The following is a 25,686-nucleotide window of genomic DNA, read 5'->3' on the forward strand; positions in this document are numbered from 1 at the left end:
GTAATTTTCCCAAGGTCACACAGGAAACATGGAAAAAAGAAAAAAATACAATCTTGAACTTCTGGTTCAAACTTGTATTTATTTTTTCAGGACTGTCATTCCTCCTCTTGGTAAGGGTTTGCTATATCAAAGTGTTTGCTGCTTTCTACATCAAATCAAATTCAAAACTCAGCTCACCTATCAGTATTAGCCTTGGCTTTAAAAAATCTGAAACTTAGAAAAAATATTTATGTAAAGTTCCATGGCATTAGCAGCAAATACTAGTCTGGAATAAATTTTTTAAAATTCACTAACTTTTAGTACTGACCTAACATACCCTTAACTCCTTCATTTTACTTGTGTGTCCTGAGGGGTTGTGTGTGTATTTATGCATATGACTAACTTTAGGCATCTGAAAAACGTAATAAGAAGCAGTTTCACCAGTTACACAGCAAAGGGTGCATCTGGGTGTGTTTAATACATTTTTGAAGTACTGAAGTTCTTGAGGGAAATGCTGTTACATTAGAGGTACAGTCACTTTCTTTGCAACCTTTCAGGCATGACACTGTGTGGAAGGGTGTAGATTTTCCTTTTTATTTTTCCAGTCAGTGGAAAACATTGCAGCAATTGTAACTATGCCCATACGTGTCCCACAGCCTTCAGGAAATGTTGCTCTACAGAACTTTACATTGGAGACTGTGTGCTATACAATGACATAGTCTCAGATTTTTGTGTCTGTTTCCAAACTATCTTCTTGTACACTTGTGGAAGTGTAAATGCTGAGGGAAATGAGCAATGGCTTTGCTTTTACATTGTGGGTAAAATCTGCCCCACAAAAATTCCCATTAGCAAGTTATTTACATAGGTATCATGTTTATTTTTGATGTGCATGATGAGCTTTACTCTCAGGTTATGTCTGGCACAGCTTAACCAGAGCTGCAGCTCTCTCTGCTCTACATCATACCTGAGGCTTGACTCAAGCCTGACCAAGTTACACATTCTACCTATCCTCCAAGTTACAGTCACCATCAGAAGACCTACTTAGGCCATTTTTGCTGTGCTTCTGAGTCATAGATCTGGTGGATTATGACTGAGTATGGACTGCAGTAAGCCAAATCAAAGTGGCTCTTTTTCCTACACTGATGTGACTCTTGCAGCATTTTCTTTGCTCTACAAGCTGGGTATACAGAATTCCAGTGTTATGTGTCCAGCAGAGCTTCCAGAACTGCTGTAACTAAAAAAAAGTGTTTTCCTACAAAACACAAATAAAATTTTATAATTGGTTTGTATCAGACTGTTAAGCTGGATTTGCTGTGGAGAAACTTTTCTGCCTTTATCAAGCTTACACTCATGATATGCTCATCAGTCTGTTCTCCTTAGAAGGGAAGTAAACAGGACAGCTCGTAAATCTTGTCAACTCTGAAGTTTGCATAAGTTTGAAAATGAGCATTTAGGTTATAAATTCGAGGGGGTAAAGGAGGCACAGTAATCATTTAGTGTACAGGATTGTGGCTCATGTCTAAAGTTGCTCAGAATGACACTAATAAGAATTTATTTACTTGTTTTAAGACTGCTTTTATATAAACCTCTTTATAAGCATTCCTATGACATTAGCAACTCCAAGGCTACAAACACAGGTGATTGAACAGAGATACTTGTTACCAGCCCCTGAAATACCATTGTGTGATACTAACACTGCATTGCAGATAAGGGCTCTCTTTCAGCAGTGTTTTCAGCAGCAGAGACAGATGGGTGCCCTCTCCGAGTTACTGGGACAGCAGTGCCTTTCACTGAGGGATCAGAGGATAAGGGGACTTCTTGGGATGGCCTGAGGAAAAAATGGCACCAAGAACCCTGAGGAAAATGGGCACAAGTGGGAATGGTGACTTACTCATGTTAGACCCTAAAGCTCTAGAAACACCCAAAAAAGCATTGGAGGTGTCTTGGTTTACTTCTGAATGTGAAGCTTGCTGTGGGTTTTGCACATGACTTCAGGGAAAATACTGTTTGCTATCCTGTCTTACTTGAGAATGTGTGAAATGTCAATGCTCAATGTCATATTCTATGATGACACTTTTTAGTTCAGCGGTGGGTGTAAAAAAAGTTTCCAAAAGCACGGAATGTAATCATAAGCTGGAAAACATGGGGAGTAAGACCCTGGTCGTATGTGAAAATTGGAAAGATTGGCAACGTGTGGCTGCTGCCCTATGCAGTCCTTCAGTCTTGGCTTGCAGCAGCCATTCATTACAGTGGCTCTTGGCACATCCTTCACAGGTCCAGCAGTAGTGACCCATTGCTCAGCAGTTTTGCAGAACTGCTTGAATGATCAGACCAAACAGTTTCTCTGGTGACCCAAGGCTGAGTTTGTGCCCCCATGAAGGGGCAGAGCCTGTGTGTTAGCTCCCAGCACCACTTGCCATTGCTTTTGCCAGCAGCCTGTTCAGTGAACAGCTGCTGGAGTACAAAAGGCCACAGGGAAGTGTCTCAGATTTGCCCTAGTCCTGTCACACTCCAAGTCACTGGAACATGTCCAAGTGCATGGTAAACTACAGGCGGTCTCTGCAGAACAGCTTGTACAGTTGACTTTAAGTGAAACGTGAATCATCTCAGTCCTAAATTATTTTAATCCAATCAGTCATCTGTGTTGAAGGGTGTAAAGAGACAGCAAAACCAAGAGAATGGCTGCCAAGTGGAGGATACAGGACACAAATAAATCTGCTAGGATGAGATGAAATATGAACTAATAATGATTTATTCCAAATGCCGCAGGGGTTACAGTGTGGAACCACTTGTAGAGATATTCAGATGAGATGAATTTTGTAGGCTTTCCCCTGGATGATTTTTATAGACATAGCAGAGGTGAAGGAAGGCAAAGCTGTTAGCTACACAGAGAGTACACACAAGGGTTTTGAAGTGCTCACAAACAATTTCTCCCTAATTAATATATGCTTTACAAGTGTCTTGTAAGTAGATGAGCATGAACAGCTGTAGTTCTTTTTATAGATACAAACTAATCTCTAATACATGTTGGAGTTGAAGGATACAGAGAACAACATGCTGGGGATTCGTAAAGCTCTTCTAGCCATGGAAGTATTCTTTTTATACCCTCTAAAAGTGGAAGGGAATGCAGAAGAGTGCAGAGTGCAGTCTTGAAGAGTACTGCTTGGAACAAAATCATGACTGGAGCAAAGGATCTAGCTATTAGTGACATGTATCATACACTCCTTGTTAACACATCAAACAGCACGTGTGAGTTAGACCTACTTTATTGACAGATTCAGTCTTTTGTGACCCATATGAAACAGGCAGCATTTGCTAATGTTTCTTCCCATCTTTCAGTAGTGTCAATGGCCTTCATGACCAAGAAAGAATTACATGTTTCGTGCTTTTAAATATTTTTTAAAAGCCTCAGCAATAAGTTGTAATAGAACCCCTTAGACCTGAGGAATATCTTTGAACATGTTTCCTGTTTGAAGATGTTTTCTATCTTCTTTCTCTTATTGCTAGCTGTATATATTATCAGTTTAATATTGTCCTCTGCTGGGTGACAATATCCTGTTGTGGTAGGTGAAGGGAGAGACTGTAACAGCTCCTTTCCATCTCTGATGACTATGATTTCATTTACATAAAAACACTGTGGATTTTGGACAGTGTGTTTCTTTTAGCAGTTTATTACCAGCCTGAATGCCTCACTTTTTTTCATGATTAACATTTTGTCTGCTGCAGAAGTCATATCACATTCATTTTTAGTTTTAATAACCTTCCTTTTAATAAACCACAGTTTGACCCAAGTTTCCAGTGGTTTACTTCAAAACAATGCTCTAGACCTTCTGGAACTCACTGATTTTTCCCCTCAAAATAATAAGTTAATTACATTTTTATTGATTTTATGGCTTTTTCTGATGTGATATAGGGAAGAATTGATTTACTTAGGACAAAAAATGCCTTGCTGGGTTCCCTCCATTATTGCAACCAAAGGAAAAACTGCTGGAGGGCCTATGGGGCAGAACTGTTTCAATAGTGCTTTGTGCCCTGTTCTTTCTGGCTCAGCCCCACTTTGGACTGAGTGCTATGAATTGCAAATGAATTTTGTTCACTTCTTCTTATGCACTAGGAGAGACACTAGGGAAAAGCAGAAAGTCACTAGTGATAGAACTCTTTCCCTTTCCTTTCAGAAGAAAGAAGTACAATCTCGTGGATTTAGTCACTGCGGAAGAAAACCCTCAGCTATACAAACACTGCTGTTTAGAGAAGGAGAAATGAAAATGCCAAAGTGGGAATGATGTGGATTGCATACATCTCTAGAACAACTATTTTTGGGGAACTAAACCTTCTCCTCCCTATATTTACTTTAGAAAAGCACATCAAAGAGTAAACCACTTTGAAGTATCAAAAAGCAGATGTATTGACTTACCCATAAGACATTTCAGTACAAACATTGCTTTGTATTCTGGATTCTTTTCATGAAACCTGCTAAAGGAAAGTCAGAAGGAATTTCATAATAATCTCCTATAGCTTTGTGGAAGTTAGCTGAGAATGGGTTAAAATCATCTCTTAAGCCACTGTTGGAAAAGAAGCTAATTATGGAAAGGGCCATAGTCTTTTCCTCAAGTGTTACTCCTTTCTCTTTCCCTGTCCCAGAAATTAAAGACATGAGACTTGAAATTACTGCTAAAGTGCATTGCCTTTCATTGGATTGTAGAAGAAAATGGGGGAAAATGTGTCATTAATGAGAGAAGGGGGCACTGACTGTGTAATTAAGTTTACATTTGGTTGAGAAACTTCACAATAATGAAGAAACCATCATCAGGAAGTAATGTACATTTCCCCCCAAATTTCTCAGCTTTAGCTCTGTAATAGCTTTGAAGTTAATACACCAAGTGAACAAAGCTCGTTTTGAATATTATACTTCCCTCTCAGGTTAATCCTAGGAGATTTCTAGGTGAGGTCTGTGCAGTGGTGGGAACGTATGTGAGCAGAGTACAATCCAAATGAAATTTGTTTTTTGTGAGCTGCATAAAGAAGAAATATTAAAATTACATTGTGTCTCAGATCAAGATCTGATCCACTGGAGAGAGTTCTGATGCTGAAAAGATCAGTCCTCATATTTTTATCCTTGCTTGTCTTGTGCTGTGTCTTTGTAGGAGCATTTCAGCCATTCTAGGAAGGTATTCTGGATTCAGCCAGTCCACAGCTGTTCCAGAGCTGTTGGCTAAGGTGATATTCTTGCACCATTCACTTAACTGCTGGACTTCTTGTTCTGCTTGTGACTGCTGGATTTAGGGTACAGGAAACCAGAGTTGTATCTAGAAGGCAGCTCTGCTCCTTGGACACTGCTGCATGTTATTGTAATACTGGGTATCTTGGCTGAAGATGGTCCCTGGTGAGACTCTCCTTTTCTTTGTCCAATACTGTTCAGGCTCTCTCTTTTCTAAAGGATGCAAAGATTTACAAGAAATGGACAACACAAGCATCTACAAAGAGATCCCATTGAATGATCTATTAAAAATGGCATATATTTAGCACTTTGCTACTCCCCATGGCTGACTGAAAATCAAACTTAAATGATGGAGGGAAAAGTAGATCTGAACATTATTTTAATATTTCATTAATAACTTATGAAAAAAATCCCACCTGTTAAACAAGCTAATGCACTAAAGGATTAAAGACTTTGCATCTGCTACTTAATGCTGGTCTACTTTGAAGAAGGACCAGGCTAATGACAGCACATTCAACTATGAACAGAAAGACTGTGAATATGCTCAGACAGCCTATGAATTCAATCAGGTAAAGAGTCTCTCTATACAGAGGAACTACTTAGGGTCATTGGGCAAGAGGTAATGTAAAATATAGTGTTAACAGCATGGATAATTTGAAGGGGGAAGCAAACTACATAATGAGTTAAAAATTGAGGGAAAGATTAACTAGCATTTTTTTTACAGTAAGCAGCATTAGCTGTCACTTGCACAGTACCAAAAATCAGTTAGGATGAGGCTCACAATAGCTCATATGTATCATTGCTAATAATAAAGAGACAATTTAAGCTGATTGTATTACACTGGGGTTAGTGCTGCCTTGTTTTCATCTGTCAGCTCTTTGCTTTTATTTCCATGTCTGCTGAGAATTAAGGCAAGTTGATTCACTTGTGAGAGATGTCAGATATTTTTACCCATATGCTGTAGCTGTGTTAGATGAAGAAGAAACAGACACTAATACAACAAACAACATCCTACTGAATAGTTGACATGGCATATTTCAAAAACTGACCTTGATTTCCTCCAACCTGCATGTTTTAGATGTTTGCTGCAATCCAAAACAGAGAACAATAAATAGTTAACTACATCACTTTGTACAGCAGTTCTTGCCACAGGACTAAGGCTGTCTCAGAGGTATGAGCCATCAGAATGGCTGTCTCAGCTTAGCATATACACCATTAATGTAAAGATGGCACAGAGTTAATGCTTCCATGTTCCACAAAGGAAATCACAGACCTTATTATAGGACTTACTAAATTCAAGAAAATATTCAGATTCCTTGAAGAAGCTGAACTTCAGAAGAATCCTGTAATACCTATGTTCAACTTCTGCTCAGTTTCAGCAGTGGTCTACCCTTTGTGGTTATGTTTTCTGCGTTGTTCTGGGAATATTGTGTAATTTTTGCATCTCAAAAACAACCTAATTTGTGCTCAGGGAGTGGGATTGTCATTAGTTTTTGTTGCCAAATATTAAAATAGCAGTTCTTACAGTAGGTGTAGCCATGTACTCTGTGGCATTCAGTTCCACCATCAATATGTCATCAGCATCTACAGCTGTCTGAAAAATGAACACAGATAAAACAGATGTAAATGGCATAAAGGTATGTCACAATGTAAGACATATGCAAAATGCATAGTGGAAAAAAGAGGACAGCAAAGGACTGACTGAAAAGCAGTGATATATTAAAGATAGCCTTGTTTTTTACATCTTACCATATTTGTTCATTTGCTAACAAATGGTGGGACAACCAAGATCAATCAAGTAATTTGGACAGCAAAAGACAAATATTACTAAATACACACTTAAAACCAAACACGAGACAACTCCCCATTCAGATTTTAAGTTCTCTAAAACAGCAGCAGAAATGCAATGAAGACAGCTGAATAATGAACCAGGGTGGGAATAAAAAGCTGATGACCTTTTACAGCCTGTAAGTCATTACTCATTGTGTTAACTCATAGGTTATCCGCATCTTCTTGGCAGGAACCTTCATGATTAATTATGGTACAAGGTGCAGATTTTTTAACTTGTCAGTTGTTAGAGAATTTAGGTATTACACAGTCTATTACCTTCCCACAGTTCCCAGAATCCTGGCTTGTCAGTTTGGCTCTTATGTCACTATTCTGAGTTGTGTCTTTATCTGTTTCGTAGGAAATTTGTCTTCTGGCAAGTCTGGAGAACATACTGGGAGTATCAGTTTCTGTTTCAGTACAGCCCTAAAATTAATACAGCAAAAACATTCACTCTAGGTCCTTTAGACTTTCATCCAGTTTGCCCCAGACAAACCTAGACAGAAATCATAAAAGAGACAGGCATTGTATAAAAGACATTTCACAAAAATTCTGCCATATATAATTTCATAAAATGTCTGCTTATAAGAAGTACAAATAAAACTATCAACTGTTTTGCATCTAAAATTTAGCTTACTTTTTTTTTCCTCCACAGGGTGCACTGCAAAATTTGAAAGAAAATAGTGTTTTGTTACAATCTATTGTTGAAACTTCTCTGATGCATCTTGTAGCTCCAAGGAGACAGTGTTGCCGCAGTACTGCCCACTTAGGAAGCACAGGTGTTTGGAGGAATTAGGGCCAAAGTTTCCAAAGTGGCTTGAGTAGAAGCAGAAACAAATAGAAGGAGATGTCTCAGGACTGCAGAATCAGTGCTTTATAAATATTTTTTTCAGTAAGGAGTCCTGGGTTTATAAACTTTGTTCCAATTAATGGGAAAACAAAGCCATGTTACTGAGGGAGTCTGTTGTTTTTTTAACAATCAAGATTTACAGTGTAAGCGATTCAATATAAAGACGTTCCTTTTCTATTAGCCAGTTTTAAAACCATCCACCTGACTTGGGGCTACCAGCCAGAAGTATTTCATTTTGATTGGACTGAGAAGTCAAAAGAACAGAGAGGGCAAAGAAATTGAAATGTCACTGTTAGAAACAACTGTCAGAATTCAGCGCTTGGCTGGACTAGATACAATTATTATCCTGACTGTGAAAAAAAATTGACAAGAAATTTTTTTCTTTTCAGTTATTTGGAAGCTTAGTTTGAAATTACTGCAATGAACAAACTAATATGCCTATTTAGTTAGCAATATAACTTTGAGTTACAGAGGGGAGCCTGGATGCCAAATACTTGCCCTGTTTTCAGCTGCTGTGTAAAACATTTGGTTCCACTTAGATTGGCAGCAGCAAGCTGTTGAGGTCTTCTGTGAGAAAGATTCTGTAATGGATTTACTGATTTGTCTAAATCTGATGATTAATATGTTTCCAAATACATCTCATTTTCAGAAAGCATTATCTATTTCATTACAACCTTGCTTTCACTAGAGAACTATTTTCTGACTAGCAGTTTCTTTTTTCTGCATCCAGATTGCAAATCTGTGGTGAGACAAGCACAACTTAAAAGTTGAGCTCTATGCTGCCTTTATTGTTACTTATAGGTAAGGCTTTATAAAGCCTTACCTATCAGTAACGCTTTACTTTCTAAAATTCCTGTTGTTCCATCTTTCCACTCTTCCTGCAGTGTCACCAACCATCAAGAAGAAAATTATCTACATTCTGCTTTTACACTTAGCCTTCTCTCTTTAATTTTGCTTTGTCCCTCCACTTTCTCTAGAGTTTTTATAACAAGCACCATAATTCATTTCATCTAAAGAATCTACCACTTGGAAGGACTCTATAGGAAGATGAATTGCTTTGCAATTAAAAATGGGTGTATGGGAAGTGTCTCCCTTACTGATTCACTGTCAGAGAGAGAAGACAGTCTCCTTTCTCCTTTCTGCAGCCCGCTTGTCTCAGAAGACTGGCTGGTTACGGTCGCTCGTCTGGAGGAGTGGTAACTGCTGGAGGATCGTGAGTCTTTAGGAGAAACCCTCAGTAGGGGTCCAAGGCAAGGAACATATGTTGCAATGGCTCTTCTAATGGATAAGAGGTAGAATCAGTCAGATTTTTTTCCTGTCAGCACAAAAATTCAATCATCGTAAACAATGCATTTATTCAGAGAGATGAACTAGTGCTGCATGGACTGCAAAATTACTGGGTACAAAAAGAGTTTTCCAGATATCAGATATCTCATATACAATCACCCTGCAAGATCACTTATTCACAGTGTTCTGCAGAACTCAAATTTATTGCTTGGCAGGGATAAGGGCATTAAAATATAACTTTGGAACTGAAGGGAGCTATTAAAACAAGGTTTTATCTGCTTTCAGCTTAATCAGGGCAAAAATAAAATTGTGTTCCTTTAAACTGAACCTCGCAGAAGTACTACATAATGAATTATTTTAATCTTCCCCTAAGCAGCTATTCTAGCTCCTCTTACACATCTGTTTGCTGGCTATCTGTAGAGTTGTACAGAATGTGCATTTATATTACTGTATTACTTTGCTCATATGAAGTGTTGGAAAACTCTGGCCTAGCTTTCCTGTTCCTTCCCCACAAAGATGTTCCTGCCCACCTGTTCTCTGTTCAATTCCTCAGTAGGTCTTTGTAGGTGGTGAAACAACAGCCTGTGACATTGCTGCCATCTGTCAAATCTCACTGTCTGCATCTGAACTTGGAGTGGCAATGACCCTTCATTTTACCTGTCGGAATTAATACTACCTGAAATATGAAAGCCTTGAGAAACATGAGGGGGATTCACAAAACAGGGAAGAAGTGGTTTGGCTCACTGTATTGCCTCTCTCACTGGCCTGGTCAATGTAACAAAGTGCTATTTGCAACTCTGCCCAATGTCTGCCTCTCATGAAGACAGTTAAAAATGTGTGGTGCTTTCCTTTGAGATGGAAAGGTTTCCATCTTTTATCATGCAATAGGTAAATACAGATCAGTATCCATAAACATCTTTAGCTACCATCTGCTCAGGAGTTTGTTCCAAGTGCAAATTCCACTGACATTTCTATGGCATTGAGGAGTGTTCCTGGGGAGGGCAAGGCTGAATTACAGAGTTAAAATGAGCAGGTGAAGGAGAGTTCAGGTACTAGACCTAAAAGTGACAAGTTTACTCTCAGATTTTCTTTGCTATATTAAACATAGCTTGTAAGAGTGAACTTACCTGTATTTGGGATGAGTGATGGCATAAATGATGGGGTTATGGATGACAGAAGCTTTGGCAATCACAGCTGGTATGGAGTTCATGAAAGGTGTTAGGACGTGGGAATACCTAGAGTAATGCAAACACATCATATATTTACTACTGAGTTCTGCATTGTATATGCAGTTATACAGTGGCAAGACAGACTTTAAGGCTCTAAAGAGAGTTAAAGAGGAGTTCTGTACCAAAACAGTGAGAGAACAAATTCTACATCACTTGCCTGTAAAGATCAACATCAGTCTAATTGGATTTCTGAGAAATATGATTTTCTTGGTGTTTCTCTGGCAGTACTTCACTATTATGACTCAGGATTGTGGTAATTCCCATGCTGTTTAACCTAGGGACAATGTCAGCCTTTTAAAAGGCCTTACCATCCTGGTCAGGATGTTTCTTATCATATTATGGGAATATATATGCTCTGTGATGAGGTGGAAATGGTTTGCCAATTGCAGTATAAGAACCATTTTGTCAGCTGCCTGTTGAGATGCCATTTCACCTCCTAAGGCTTTTCCCTGATAAAGATAAGGATGTTCTCTATGTGCAATATTTAACATGGTTTCTCCCGATCATTCTTTAAAAACATTGATTAGAGGTATAAATTGTCATATATTCTGGATAACACAGTGTGACCTTACTAGAATGGAGATTTTGACCCTGAGCTGAGACAATTCTTTGGTAAGGCTGATGGGGAGTTCGGCCAACAGAAACAAATAGTGGCAAAACCTTCTGTTTAAGCTAATAATTCCTGTGTTTAAACTAATAATTCCCAGAAAATGCAACCTGTAGACCGAAAATATTAGTGAGCATGACCGTGTGCTAGCTCACTATTCCACATTCAAAATATTTTCTAAAGGAATTAAGGTTCTTCCTTCCTTTTTCATATGTTGTTCCTCTGTCAGATGAATTGTCTTTAGTCCACGACTATAGCCCCAGACTCCACGTCTTCCTCCCATATGTAGCATGCTGAAAGATTTTATCTGAGTCCCTTGCAATAAAATTTCACAGAAGACATCCAGGCTTGCTTATTAGCCTGAAAAATCCCAGTAGGATTGCCTAAAAGACATAGCACAGAAATGGAAAAATCTGTGTGAAGCTATGTTGCTCCCAAGCTACCTTTATAAGGAAACTTCAAAAGTGCTAATTTCTAACATACTGCAGAATTACAGAATTGTTCATTTGTTCAGATTTTTGAGAATGTGAGACATGGAGCAGAAGTCAAGTTCAGCAGGTATTTGATCCTCCTAAGGCAGATGCTGAATTGTATGCAACAGCGCAACAGTTCTACATAGGCGTTTGCTGTAACACAAAAAAATAAATATACTTTTGTAGATTAAAGAAGTAGAGGGGGGGGGGGGGGGGAAGAGAATCAGCCCCTGGGAGGATCTTTTTGGAGTGCTTTACTTAGCATTTTGGTGCTAAATAAAGTTCAGATACTTCAAATATCCCAGCATAGAGAATGCATTCAGAAATCTTCAGCATGGCAGTTTGTTGCTAGTAATAATATTCTTGTTTTCTTTCTCTCTTGTTTTAAAAATTTTTAAAATCAAACTAAGAGAAAAATCAGTCAGCATGTGCCCCATTGGTTAAATATCAGTCCTAAATATTTGAATGTTTTGGACATGCTTCAGAGGTCAAACGTGACAAGTAGTTTTGACTTTCATCTTGTCTTTTACAGTTTCACATCTTTTGCTTTCACGGAATATTGCTTTGCTGATACATTTATAATTACCCAGCAAAAGCTATCAGAGCAACAACAGAGTATGGTGACCAGGAAATGACAAAAAACAAGATGACAATCAGTGCAATTTTGGCCATCTTCCACTCATTTTTCATCCTCTGATACTGTTTCTGGAACTCTCTATTCCCACGTTTGCATCCAAATGTCTGAATAGACCTAGGGAAAATAAACATACAACAGCAAAGGTAGGGAAGTGAGCAAATAGCTTCATGAAGTGGGACAACAATTACTCTTCTGCTACTTTAGGCTAAAACTCATGCACTTTTATTGCACATGAATGCAAGTACACGACCCATGCTTCCCAATGTGATGCACTTCAGTTGCACTCATCAATGGCAAAAGCCACATGTGCTTCAATGAAAAAAAAAAATAGCAGAGAAGTACCAAAAGACTTTCCACGTAAAGCAGCTATTCAAGCCAATTGAATGATGCTGAGTTAAAGACACTTAGAGGAGTCTTTGCTTCCCTGGGTCTGTTTTGCTACCTTGCTGTCACTTTGAACTTCTGAGCTAAGTGATCAGATCTATGACATGGGATCTATGGGACTGGTACCCACAGATCACACATGGAGTGGCAGGCTGCCCTTTACGTTTAAAGCAATAGCTTTTTGTTTCAGAGTCCTGCTATTAAATCTTTAATCGCCTTTTTAATTTAAATTTATAGTTCACTTCCATGTGTTTTTCTGTGAAATAGTTATTGATACACTGTCATTAGGTGTTTCTGAGAGCCCTTTTGTTTTTATTCTGGTTGGTTAATTTCTGTACTCTTTCCCATGTCATCAGATAATACACTGATAAGCTCAGGCCTCAATTCAAGAATAGCCCTTCTAAGAATCATGTCTTACCCTGTTGTCTATTAACAAAATTCTTGTTTGGTTTTCTGTTTCAGTTGTGCTTACAAAATAAATGTGAGGAACTAGTCCAAATTTTCTTCTGTTCTTTTTTCCTTTGTTTTAAGAAAACAAACAGTCACTTCAGCACAAGGATAAAAATTTAGGACTGTTGGCTACTTACTTGTTGGCCTTCTTGATAGCCTCAAAGATAGAGACATAGCTGTATATGATAGCAATCAAAGGAATGAAAAAGACAAAGCAGAAAAGCAGCATCGTGTAGGCACGGACTGATGGTGTGAAAGTCATGTAGTCCCAGGAGCAGGAAGTCAGCAAACCCTCAGGAACATAAGCACCTAGAAGGGAAGATGGGAGAAGTTGTAAACCATGAAGTGAATGTTATTCTGGGTGCAGAAGCTGGAGAAGATACTCAGAATAACATGGGATTTAGTCCTAGTCTCTGAAAGGGAAGAAGGGTTTACAGGGATAAACAATTCTTAATGTAAAGAACTTTTATATTTTCTTTTATTTTGTTTCCCTATTGTATTTATGCTTAACAGTCTAAGGCTTCAGAAAACTGAGTAATTTTGCTTCAGTCTTGAATATTGTTTGAAACTCATCATAGTAAAATGGAATCTCTTCCAATACTTATTTGGGTCTGGGACCAGACCTGCATTGTTTTTAAATATCTCCATTTCCTATCAAATTGCTTTCTTTCTAAGGAGTCAAACCAATTGCTCTAGGTATCACTTTTCTAAGCATGTGCAGATATGAGAAATTTACTGAGCAAAAGAGAAAGATTTATTGTGTAGACCAAATAATTTTGTCATGAAGTAAAGCTGAGGAGAAGTAAAAAAACCCCAAAAAACCCCAAACAAACAAACAAAAAAGACTCCCAAAAACAAACAAAAAACCCACCCAAAAACATACCTAATGTTTTGCCTGAAATAAATTGTATTATCTTTAAAGGAACTGTTTCAAACTGTTAAGTAAATAAATTGGCAACAGCAATGTTTTTTCACATTGGAATTTTAATTTTAACTATTTACGCTTATATTTTTCTGTTCCGCTCTTAAAAATATTGCACCAGATGTTCTCAAATGCATCTAATTACAGTGTGAAAGTTCATACTGTGGGCACTATTACAATCTAATTACAAGACAATAACACCCTTCAAGCAATTATTCCACCTTCTTCAACTGAACATCTATAATCTAAGGCTATATTATAATTTTGTTATTCTAACAGCTTCTCACTCAACTAAAGACTGCTTCTGTCAGTATTGCAGTTTGCCTGCTTAAGCATGCTTCATGTTTAGGGGGATCAGAATCACAATAATATGACAATAACAAAACTCTGCTGAAAGTCTGCTCAGTACCTGAGTTGGTTGTTGCATCTTTTACTAGTCAAACATGTCTATGTTCTCACCTCAGTTGGCAGACGCATTCTGGAATTAAGGAGCATAATGGTAGGTTGAGGTTTTGAGTGATGAGTTCATGCTAACTTAGTGACTGCAACTGGTGACTCTCAGGAAATAAACTAAATAGTAGTGAGGCAGATTCCAGTGAGGAAGAATAACAGAAACTTGCTTTGTCACAAATTCCAATGATCAAGATATGTATGAATGCTGTATTCCCATGTGTAACAAGCTGTATGAATGTTCCAATTCCCATGTGTAACATCCACATTTACAAAAGCATTTTACTTACTATTAAATGCCATGCTTATTGGAAGCCAGTGACAACACCAATGAGTGAATGGAGGATGTGGGCAACACCAAGAGCAATTTGTCCATCAAGAACAGAGTCAGGATTTACTGAAAATCTCCTGGCACAAATGCTCAGACTCTTATGTGAATGAAAATAATTAGATTGACACTGCTGTCTTAGACAGCACTGTTGGGGAGGAAAACTCATCAGAAATAACACAAATACATCTATTTAACTTATATATTGTTCAATTTGATTCAATAGAAGTAGACATGGGGTAACGAGCAGGCACATTCCTCATAAATTTTGGACATGAATTTATCTGCTGTCCTTTATGGAGCAAGTCATGTGCTTAAGGGAAAGTGCCACTGTCATATAATATACTGTAATGCCCACTGCATTCTTTTCTTTTGATTAGAGACCTTCAGTTTCAACATGTATTTCATCTCTTTTTTTTCAAATTGGTCTATTCAAGCCTACTCAATGAATTAATATGTGAGCTATTAATTCAACCCTCTTCTATACCTTTAACTGGTCTTTAATCCAAGACTATGAGGGCAAAAAAGTTTTATTCCAATTCACTTACTCCATCCAAAGAAGGGTGGGAGACTCCAAGCCAAAGAGTACAGCCAGACTCCTACCAGGATTATTAGGGCCTTCTTCTTTGACGTCACTCCAACAGAAGCCAGAGGTTTAGTGATGACAAAATATCTGTCCAAGGCAATCACCATCAAAGTGATCATAGATGTAATGCCAAAAAGAGCTCCGCAGAAGGCATACAGCTCACAGCCTTGCAATGAAGATGACAGAAGTAGCAGTGAAATTAATCTACCCATGCTAATTATTTCTAGGAGAGTTCAAGTCGGTGTTTCTAATGAACTAATGTCTTCTGGAATTTGTAAAGCAGTGAAAGTTGAGTTTTCCTGCAGTTATAATGCTACTTCAAAGCTGCTGTCTTGCTAATTACATTATCCATGGAGATAAACTTCACAGATTTTGTTTGCTTCAATTGCCGGAGACAGTGATACTTAACATATTTTCACTCATTGATTTCTGGTGTTTCTAGTGGGATAATTTCAGCAGTCCATTAATATCTCATTTAACTCCAGTTTTACTGCAGGTCCCATAGAGCAGCTGTTTTGCTTCACAATGGGACATAGTTACTTTGGTACTGTTCATATCTCAAGGGCAGCAAAGCTGAAGTAAATATGAATACATTAATGACTAATTTGGTTGAAGTAAATATTCAGTAAATATTCATTCATGTATGAATACATGAATGAGTGATTTTAATTGTTCAAACAACCTAATGATTAAAAGCAGTGGTTTGGATTAGTTTTAGCCTGTATGCAAATGAGCACTTAATGGAAGTAAAATAAAAATATGCTTTTGGTCATCAGAGATCAAAATAGCAATTTTTCTTCTGTGAGTTTCATTTCTGTCAGTACCTGTTCAAGAGGCAAAGACTAGTCTTCCTCTTACAACAGTTATATTGGAAGAATGAAAGCACCTTCATTCCACATTTTCTTACTACACAGAAAGTGTAAAACTTCTGTTGTGAAAAATCAGATTTTCCAGGCTTTCTTGCCTCAGCATGCCAGGTGCAAGTCCCAGAGCAGGTTATTTAAAAGGGCTTTTAAGCTGGTGTGCTGAGGGGGAGTGCTACTTTGTCAGAGGACTCTGACAGGAACTAAGTCATGAGGTGATTGGGGAAGAACACTGGCTGTGCCTCATGTTGCCAAGTGATGCCTTTGCATCTGTCTCATTAATGTAATTTTCCTCTCATGATAGCAGTGTATTTATTACACACAGACACAAGTATTCAAAGAAATGTTTGTGACAACACTGAAGCAATGTTGGGAAATGTTCTCAATATTGCAAGAGTACCTGAGGGTAGATAGATGAACTGCCACTAGGGTAAGAACAAACAGTGAGATCTTAGAAAGAATATATACAAACCTTTCTCACCAAAAATCCAGTGTTTGTAGAGGCTGCTGGTGAAAAAAACTGGAGACTGTGTAATGGACATCAGGAAGTCACTAATAGCTAGATTGATGATGAGTATGTTGGCTGGAGTCTGAAGGCTCCTACTCCTACAGAGATCAGAAGAAATGTTGCTAAACACTGCTGCACTGTTAATTATGCTGTTACTCCTTCCTGTGAGCTCCCAAATCCCAAGAAACACTCCATGGTAAGCTAAAGCAGAGTGCTTCTTGTTTCCCTCATGAGGGAACACAAGCAAGGCCCAGTTTTACACCCTTATGCTCCTGTGCATTTTACAGGATTGCTTTGATAAGCAGCTCAGTGATGGGGATAAATCACACTCTTCTTTCAATATTCTAACCAGTGTCCTGCATGTCCATGATTAGCAGGAAGTTGGAGTTGGTGTACAATATGGATGTCTGGATCTGGGCTGTGTTAAGCAGGAGAAGGGGCATGCATTTTCCACTGTTGGTAAGATCAACAGTGGCTTCCTAATAGAGGGATTAAGCAAACTCACTATGAACCACATCAAGCCCTTTGCTTTACATCAGTTCTTCTCTTTGACACTCATTTCACTTGCCCAGACTCTGTCTTTAAAGGAGCAATAAGCAGCCTTCAGTGTGTTCTGCCTGCTTTTGTTATTCATAATATTAAAGTACTATGCTTTAAAAGGTGCACATAACTCAACCAAGAGCTCTTCACTTTGGGGCTCAGTGTAACTACTTAGCTCCTTTTTCAATTTCGGTCTTAGGCATAATAGAAAAATAGGTGAATAAACTATGTTTTTTTGCACTGGTCCAGAACCAGTCACTAGGACCACCATCCCCTTTCTGTCAACTTAGGAGCAAGGAGGTATTATTAGTAGGTGCTTATGGGTTGTGTGTATTTGTTTGTAGTCTGCAAAGTCACTGAACACATTTCTGTTTCAGGCAGCTGGTCTCTTATGGTTTGTCATTACCTGAGGCTGCTTTGTAAGCACCTAAATGTTTTCTGAATTTTTGATGTAGTAATTACTTTGTTATCAGTATCCCTTTCTGTCTTCATATCACCTTCAAATGGAGACAAGCTGTGTCCTGAAGTGGAAGTGCCATAACTGGATTTCCTGTATGGGACCATCCAAAGAGCTAAGCTGGCTCATGTACTTCATCCTCACACATCTGATCTGCATGCCCACACCTTTTCTCTTCTTAAGGCCACGGCCATGCTCACTTAAGTATGCCATTCTACTCTGAATGAATGTGCTGAAACCTACCAGCAATAAATACAGGCTTGAGACCAAGACAGCTTCCATCTACACTCCAGTGATCTAAGTTAACACAGCCAAATGATCCTATAATTCGTTGCTGTTATTTTGGTTTATTACATTTGTGCCTAAAGACCAATCGTACATAGTAGTGCTCCAGTGTGATAAATCAGACACAGAATGAGGGGTGAACAGGAATGGTGAGCATATGACATTGTTGTCAGAGATCCAATTTCCCTCAGACAGAAAAGTTGGAATGTGGCTTTAGTTAAAAGGAAACAAGCCAAATGTTGGAAAATGTGAAAAAAAAGAGACATGGCCACTAATGAACAGCAGGGGGAGAAAGAAATGGATTAATAAGAAACAGGAGGAAAGAAACATCTAAAATAGAACAGATTTGTGAGGTACAGAGGTGCAAACCAGTACATCAGTTCAATGCAGACACAGTTAGCCAGTAGAAAAAAATTCACTGTAACATTTCTGCTTTGGCTGCATTTCTATAGCTTGGAATATCTGGGTGGCTCTTTGCAATCTTGCTAACAATTTTGCTATGGCTGTGGTTAACGGGAAGAAGTCAGAGGGAAATGGCAAGTTGCCACTCTTTTCCTACAGCATTGTCTCTGGTGCATTTTACACTGCCAGTCAAGAAGTCTGACAATATTCCTGGACTGTGTTTGCAGCACACAGGATACAGCTCAAGTTCATACATTTGAATATTTAAAAAGACATTCAAAAGAAATGTACCTGCAGAAAGCATAGAAGACCAGGAAATTACCCAGAGTTCCTGTAATCCCCACCATAAGGATGACAACTCCAATTGTATAATGGGCATGATCTGGGACATCCACTGTGGGAAAGGCACGAGGAACATCTTGCACGGTCATCTTCTGTGGAGCAAATAAGAGGGCATAGGTATATTGCCAAACTTTTCTGAACAAGCTGGCATGTGCTTCTCTAGAAGGGAAAATGGTCAAGAATGCAAAAAGGCAACAAGCAAAAAAAAGTCAGAATAAATTCAAATTCCATCTACTGTTGAATATTTTTGGGGCATAAATATGCCATCAGCACTGCAAAGGGCAAAGGTTGTATACTTACTGTTGATTTAGAATTTTGGGGAAGAAAAGCAACATATTCTCTCCCAAAAGAAAAATAAGGACATGAAGGAGAAAAAGAGACGGGAAGGGACTTGTCTCTTTTTGCATCTGATATCAGGTAATGCAGTATTTAACAAGAAGTAAGCTTCCTACAGATTTAATTTCAGGAAAGTTTCTGTGCTTGTGAAGAACAATTTCAGTTGTCCTCTGAAATCATGGACTAGACTTCTCCAACTAAGTAGAACTTTCTATGGATAAATAGGCATTTACTCCTTTAGCAGTATGGCCACTTCATTTTTCCCACTGAATAGCAGTGCAATTTGAGCTGCCCTCAAGAGCTGATTACCAAAAGCCTGGCAGCTTGAACAAGAGTCTTTTGGAAACTAAATTAAGGATCAGAAAAACTAAACCACAAATCCTTTCTACCTTATGCCTGGTTTCCACACCAGTTTTGTTTTTGGTCTGCCTGAATCAAGGTATTTTGCTCTCTGGGAAGTATTTAATAAACCACTTGATTGAAACATTTGTGTCTTAATCAGTTAATAATTCACAGCAGAATTCAGCAGCCAAATCTGAATATTGCAGTATTGGAAATGGGTATTTTTGGGCAATAGAGGTGGACATTACTTCTGAGTACATCTGTGAGGTCAGGCTGAGGTTCTTACAGGCAGTGTGGATTTAAAACCAGTGTGCCAGTAGCAAGAGGTGAACCCCAGGAGTGCCTGGAATTTTGGATGAGATTGCTTTGTGTGCTGAAGATCTGCTCACAGCAACCCTCAACCACCAGAGCACACTCCCTGGGTTTCTACATTAGCAGCAATGAAATGCTGGACAAATACTCTGATCTTAGAGAAAGGAAATGTAGTTCTGGCTGTTACTGTAATTGGAGCAAAATGTTAAGTTTGATACACTAACTGAATGACAGTGTCACAGCATTTATGGTTCAGGTTGCTGCAGCAAAGTGGAAGCTGGCATAACATCATTAACATCAATGGGCATTTTGCCCAGCTAGAAATTGCTGTGCTCAACATGCTGCCAGTAAACTGGCTAACAAAAATAATCCCATACTAATAGCAAGTGGATAGGGGGAGTCTGAGATAAAACTCTTTCAAGTAAATAAGATCAGGTGTTCTTTGGTTTGGGTTGGTTTTATTTCTCCTTAGTCTTGTGGCTAGAACATTTTAAACAGCTGTTCTGCAGAAAGTTAATTATGATTATTAGTGAAATGGAGATTTCTGAATGGAGATTTCTCATGCTTTTTTCCCTGTAGCTATCCATTTAATCAGAACTAGATCAATGTAATAGAAATGAAGCAACTAAAGGAGCTTGTTTTGGCTACGAAGAATAGATTAAAGTGGCTTTAATGTGAATTAAATTTGTGGGGCACTAAGGACAAGGAAAAATTTGAAAGATAAATATAAATACACAGAGAAATCGTAAGAGAGGCAAAATTAGTTAAGGGAAAATAGAAGACTTTAAAATCACTTATTCATTAATGAATCAAGTTCAGAGTCAATACAAGTGTCAAGTCTGAGAAAAAATAAAAGAATAATATTTATACTAGAGCAGTGCTAGGGCATAAATTATAAAACTACATATATGATCAGGAAAAGGTGTGTGGCAAAAGGAATAAATTCACATTTTAGTGTGGACTTCATATAGGCCTTGGATTTTTACCAGAGGATACAACTCTGCTGTTCTCTAAGAGATAAAAATAAATTATTTTTAAAAAAAGTAGTTTGACTATTTTCACTGAAAATACAATTATTATTTTTTACATCAAAGAAAGGTACTAGTTGATTGAGAAGGCATTAGATCAGGCCTAAGCACTTCAAATACATCACTAAGTTGCATACATACACACAGCTTCCACAGCAGAAGACAAAAAGATGTGCCTGTATCAAGTTCAGCCCTGTGTCTTCTGCAGGAATCAAAGACAAAGGGAGAAAAAGACAGTGCTTGGGAAAATCAGGTCAGCAGGATAATCAAGAAATCAGATAATTCCCAAAGCCTTTCTCTATTTAGTTTCTCCAGTGCATTAGCCCTGTTTATTCTGTCTTCTATTGTCATCACACAGTACAAGTACTTGGTTGTCAGGGGAGAATAAAAATCCCCCTGTTGCAATCCATATTGTAGCACTTGTCCTTTGAGAATACTCTGAACAGCTACCTCAGTTGCAGTGATAATACACAGCACTGTTACCTTGCATGTTTTCTGTTCAGCCTTCTTTCTATAAATACCTCATAATGAAGATATTTGGACTGGGACTGGCACTATTTAACATTTTGTTGGCAATATGGACAGTGGGATTGAGCGCACTCTCAGCAGCTTTGCTGATGACACCCAGCTGTGTGGCACAGTCAGAATGCTGGAGGGAAGAGATTCCATCCTGGAGAGGGACCTGGACAGGCTTGGGAGGTCACACCATGCAGAACTCATGACCTTCAACAAGGCCATGTGCAAGGTCCTCCGTGTGGGTCAGGACAATTCCAAGCACAAATACAGGCTGGGTGAAAAAGGGATTGGGAGCAGCCCTGGGGAGAGGGTCTTGGGGGTGTTCATAGGATCACAGAATGTTTTAGGTCAGAAAGGACCTTATAGATCCTCTAGTTCCAACACCCCTGCCATGGGCAGGGACACCTTCCACTATCCCAGGTCACTCAGAGCCCCATCCAGCCTGGCCTTGAACACTCCCGGGGATGGGGCATCCACAGCTTCTCTGGGCAATGTGTTCCAGAGCCTCACATCCTCACAGTAAGCAATTTCTTCCTGATATCTAATCCAAACCTGCACTCTTTCAGTTTGAGCACATTACCCCTTGTTCTACCACTATGTCCCTGTAAAATTTCCCCACTGAAATCTCTTGTAGTCTCTTCAGGTACTGGAAGGCTGTTCTAAGGTCTCCTTAAAGCTGTCTCTTCCCCAGGCTCAACAAATCTAACTATGTCAACCTTTAGTCAAGATTAAAAGCAGGTTTTATAACTATGTTTGGGTGTGTATGAAAACAGGCTTTTTGCTAGAGCTGTGAAAGAATTCATGTTTTGAATCTCTGAAGGCATATAATTTATTATTTATATACACTATAGTTTTGCAGAATCAATTTGAGAAGTGCCACACTGGTTCAAACAAGCATCCCTGACAAAACACCAGCCTTCCTTTAGCCAGGGCTGGGCATTTCCTAGCTACCAAACATGCATAATAAACAGTGATGTGGGAATTTAATTTTTAGAAGAGTCTTAATAATTGCTTGTACCCTAAAACAGTGTTATTGTCCATTGGAAAGGAAAATCTTAGTCCTCCATAAATTTTAATCCTCCATATATAGTTGTAATCCTTTGCTAAATCCTACTCTGTCATTTGCCTCAATAGATGCAGAGTCAAGCTATGGAGTTGCTCTGTGTCAGTGTGTTTCTTTCTGGCAGGTTTAAGTGTGTCCTTGTGGAAGCACTATAGGGAAGCAGCTAGGTTTAATGAAGTTTGCCTTCTTAAAATGCTCACTGTTTTCCCTAAAGAAATATTTGTCTAACACCTCCAACAAAACAGAATTATATTTTCAGTTGCCTTGCAATAAACTTGCCTGAGACTTACAAACTTGGGATGCTTTCTAGGAGTTTGGAGAAAAGCAAATGTTTTATAGATAAGTATGTCTAAATCCTTGCTGCAGCTCAACATGGAGCCTCACTATTCTATATTTATGACCTGCTGCCACAGCTGCTTGCAAAGGAGGCAGAATTCTTCCTTGAGGGACAATCTGAGGAACCAGCTTGCTTCTTTAGGAACAGACAGACTAAGGCTTGGTGCAAGCAGAGGAGGATTAAAAATTAATCAGCCATGGGGCAGATTCATTAAGGCACATAGGGCAGAACTTGTATTTCACTATAAAGTTTGTCAAAATGTTCCAAGACACTCATCTGAGGACAGTTGAAAGGATAAAGGAACTCCTTTGCAATCCAAACTAAAACCTTGATTCCTAAGTGATTTGTCTAGGTTACAAGGAAGTCTAGATCAGATATTAAACTCAGGAATATTTGATGCCTGTATCTGTTTTGTCTTGGGAATCCATTTATCGTACAGTTTCCTAAAAAGAATGTTTTCTAAATAGTTATTTCATAATTGATTAAATAAAAAACCCAAATGAACCAAACCAGTTAACTTCTGAATAGCTTCTAATTGAAGACACACCATTTTTGAAAGTCCAACACACATCCCCATAGCATGAGAAAAGTATTATACATATTTCTGTATAAGTGATAAAAGGACAACATTCCAAGAATAGAATTCAACTATTACTGAGAAAAAACATCTGGTCTTTTTCAGAGTGAGGAAATAAAATCATATCACTTAAGTGCTGTCCACTTGGAGATGTTTATTTCTGAAGTCCTACTGAGCTAACAATGATGATGGCAGGAGCAAGGCCATGCCAGCAAATATTCATAGTAAATAAAATCTGATATAGCCCACTCCTCACAGACGCACAATGGCAAGAGTATAAGATCAGGTTTAGTTATAACTACAGGGAAAAAAAAATCAGTCCTCATAAGGTCATTTGGACATTTGAGCATATTTCAGTTTCTGATTGATTGATTTGTATGACATCAGTTCTACAGCCAGGAGTAGAAAACACTATGTCAGACATTTTTTGCAGCTACTTCTGCCTGAATATGGCAGAAGGATTGTATCTAATTTGGTGTAAAACAAGACAACAAAAGGGGGAAGAAAAAAATAGGAGTGTTACGTGGTTGCTTTTATGAATTTGTCTAACTTCAAACTGTAGGCACTGGTTTTGTAGGAAGAATGTTACAATAGAAGAGAGCCCAGTTCCAAAACACTGCAAGTTTTGGCAGTCCAAAGTGAACTTTGGCAATGTAACAAGTTTCTTTGTTCCTAATTTTCCTACAAGTGCAGGTAAGGAAGCCACTCATTTACACAGTATGACTTACACAACCAGCGATAATGTTAGGCCTTTTACATTACAACAAATTACATAATTTAGCGAAACTATCTGACCAGAAACACTGTAATTTCCTGGGGTTCCTCATGTAGTGTTTGTACTGGCTACCTACAAGAGGCCTCAAACAACTGATAGCACTTCTTTTCCTTTCCAGGTCCTTTCTGTGATTTCTGAGCTTGCCTCTGTGGGCACTTGCCCTGTGATGACAGGCAGCACAGAGAGGAGTGTAATCCCCCTCAATTATGGTTTCAGCAGGGTGACGCTAACTGCTAAGCCCTCTTTCCAGTAGACAGCAGGGCTTTCCATAGATGATGCTTGCCCTGTTGAGCAATTTGGATAGCAGATTTTGTATCCTGTCTTCCGGATTTAATCTCAGCCACAAGCAGCACACGCTGCTTTCACTCCTGAAACTCTCTTAAGCCAGTCTTTGTGTCAAGTTAAAATGCAAAATTTTGGTGATACAGACACTTGACCTAGGGAAAGGGACAGCAAATGAGATTGTTCAGCAGAACATGGAAAAAATCAATTTTTAATTTTCCAGTGTAAATCACTGTATCCCCAGAATCCCTTTCCATTTTGCCATGCACTCTATAGTCCCTTTTCTCCCTCCCTGCTATGTTCTGCTATCCTTTCTCACATGTTATCCATTTCATTTAGTTTTTGAAGTGCCTTGGCTCAGGACACTTCCTTATTTATTTTTCTGTAATATACTTCAGATATCCAGGTTTTATTAAAAAATGGATTTTAAAAACCTGAAAAATTAGGTTGGTTTGTGTTTTCATTATAAAATTTTAAACAGACTTTAGCAAAAACAGCACATGAACAGAACCTGTAGTCCTACTAATATTCTAAGAGACAAAGCCACGAAGAGGACTTCTGAACTCCTTTGGTTCAGCCATGTGGGGTGGGATAGAAAAAATTTTTAGCAAACCCAAAAAATTCCATCCTGAAGTGTTATCACAACATATTCTCACTTTCACACTTGCAAGGAAAATGTCCTTCTCTTTAGTATATAAAAACTCAGAAAGAGCTTTGATAGGACTTACCTGAGAAAACCTTCCAAAAAACTTTCTTGGGTAATTGCACATAACTCTTTTAACATTTACATAAGCACTCCACTGCACTTACAGATTATTACAGAAATGATGGGGATTTCCGCCCTGAATAACAACACAAGAGAGCTTTGTGTTTGAACTGCTAAAAAGCACTTTAACGTACAAGAACATCTTGTTTTGATAGTTTGCAACATATTTGATGCACTTTGCCATTAGACATTCCTGCCTGTCTGTTGCCCATGCAACTCTGCTGAAAAACACTACTTATGCAGCCCTTTCTACATTAAATAAATAGTTAAGGAAAAAAAAAAAGTTTTAAAAGGTTTTGTTATGTCATTATTGCATTACAACATAAAACATGTACATGCTCCCTGTCTATATACAGTCCTATAAATGCCAGCCTTAGCAGAGATCTACATGCCACAGCTTTGAGTGACAGAAAACACTTACTGTTGGGGCTCTAGGAAGCAGATCCATCTGTGTGTAGGCATTGGCTTCTGAGTCATTCCATGCACTGAGGGACTCCACAGTTCTGGTGCTCTTGGTGTCCTCGGAGGGAAAACAGATCCCCTTCTGATTGGGCTGGTTATTCAGGTGAACAAAATCTAAGCAAAAACCAAGAAAGAAGAGCTGTTCTCTGAGTTTAAGTCAGCCACTTTACCTTTGTGTGTGTGAAGCAGGTTATTGGATTCTTTGGAATGGTGTGAGATCCAGTGCAGAGTTCCTCACTAGAGCTTCAGATTGCTTCAGTCCATCA

The 25,686-nt window shown here is 38.6% G+C and overlaps 2 protein-coding genes across 3 annotated transcripts in view; one reads left to right on the top strand and one right to left on the bottom strand.

Annotated features, from left to right (window-relative positions):
• The window catches only part of WAPL (WAPL cohesin release factor), a 134,612-nt gene that overhangs the window by 8,121 nt on the left and 100,805 nt on the right, over nt 1–25,686 (top strand). The window contains exon 1 of one of the 2 annotated variants that reach the window (XM_054276850.1): nt 9,148–9,166. The exons of the other annotated variant lie outside the window; for it this stretch is intronic. Within the exon in view, the coding sequence (XP_054132825.1) occupies nt 9,156–9,166 (11 nt within the window). The 5' untranslated portion in view covers nt 9,148–9,155. Of the gene's footprint in view, nt 1–9,147; nt 9,167–25,686 lie in introns of those variants that run through there. 2 annotated transcript variants of the gene reach the window in all.
• On the bottom strand, nt 5,219–25,406 carry OPN4 (opsin 4). The gene is made up of 12 exons (XM_054276854.1): nt 25,380–25,406; nt 18,574–18,716; nt 16,563–16,696; nt 15,190–15,393; nt 13,079–13,250; nt 12,057–12,221; nt 10,289–10,396; nt 8,972–9,152; nt 7,304–7,450; nt 6,723–6,791; nt 6,247–6,282; nt 5,219–5,410 (listed from the first exon to the last, which is right to left on the bottom strand). The coding sequence occupies exons 1-12, from the start codon at nt 25,404–25,406 to the stop codon at nt 5,219–5,221; spliced, it is 1,578 nt and encodes a 525-aa protein (XP_054132829.1).

Source organism: Melozone crissalis, unplaced genomic scaffold (assembly GCF_028551555.1).
Source record: "Melozone crissalis strain CALT ecotype California unplaced genomic scaffold, PUWL_Pcris_2 ptg000019l_1, whole genome shotgun sequence".
In the NCBI taxonomy this organism is placed as follows: Eukaryota; Metazoa; Chordata; class Aves; order Passeriformes; family Passerellidae; genus Melozone; species Melozone crissalis.

Coding starts and splice junctions, on each gene's coding strand:
- OPN4 (XM_054276854.1), bottom strand. CDS start 25,406: ATGGATCTGCTTCCTAGAGCCCCAACA. Junction 16,697..18,573: donor GTCTTCTATGCTTTCTGCAG/GTACATTTCTTT, acceptor TGATCTCTGTAG/GAGTAGGAGCCTTCAGACTC. Junction 10,397..12,056: donor GCTCTGATAGCTTTTGCTGG/GTAATTATAAAT, acceptor GCATTACTCTAG/GTATTCCCACGTCCTAACAC.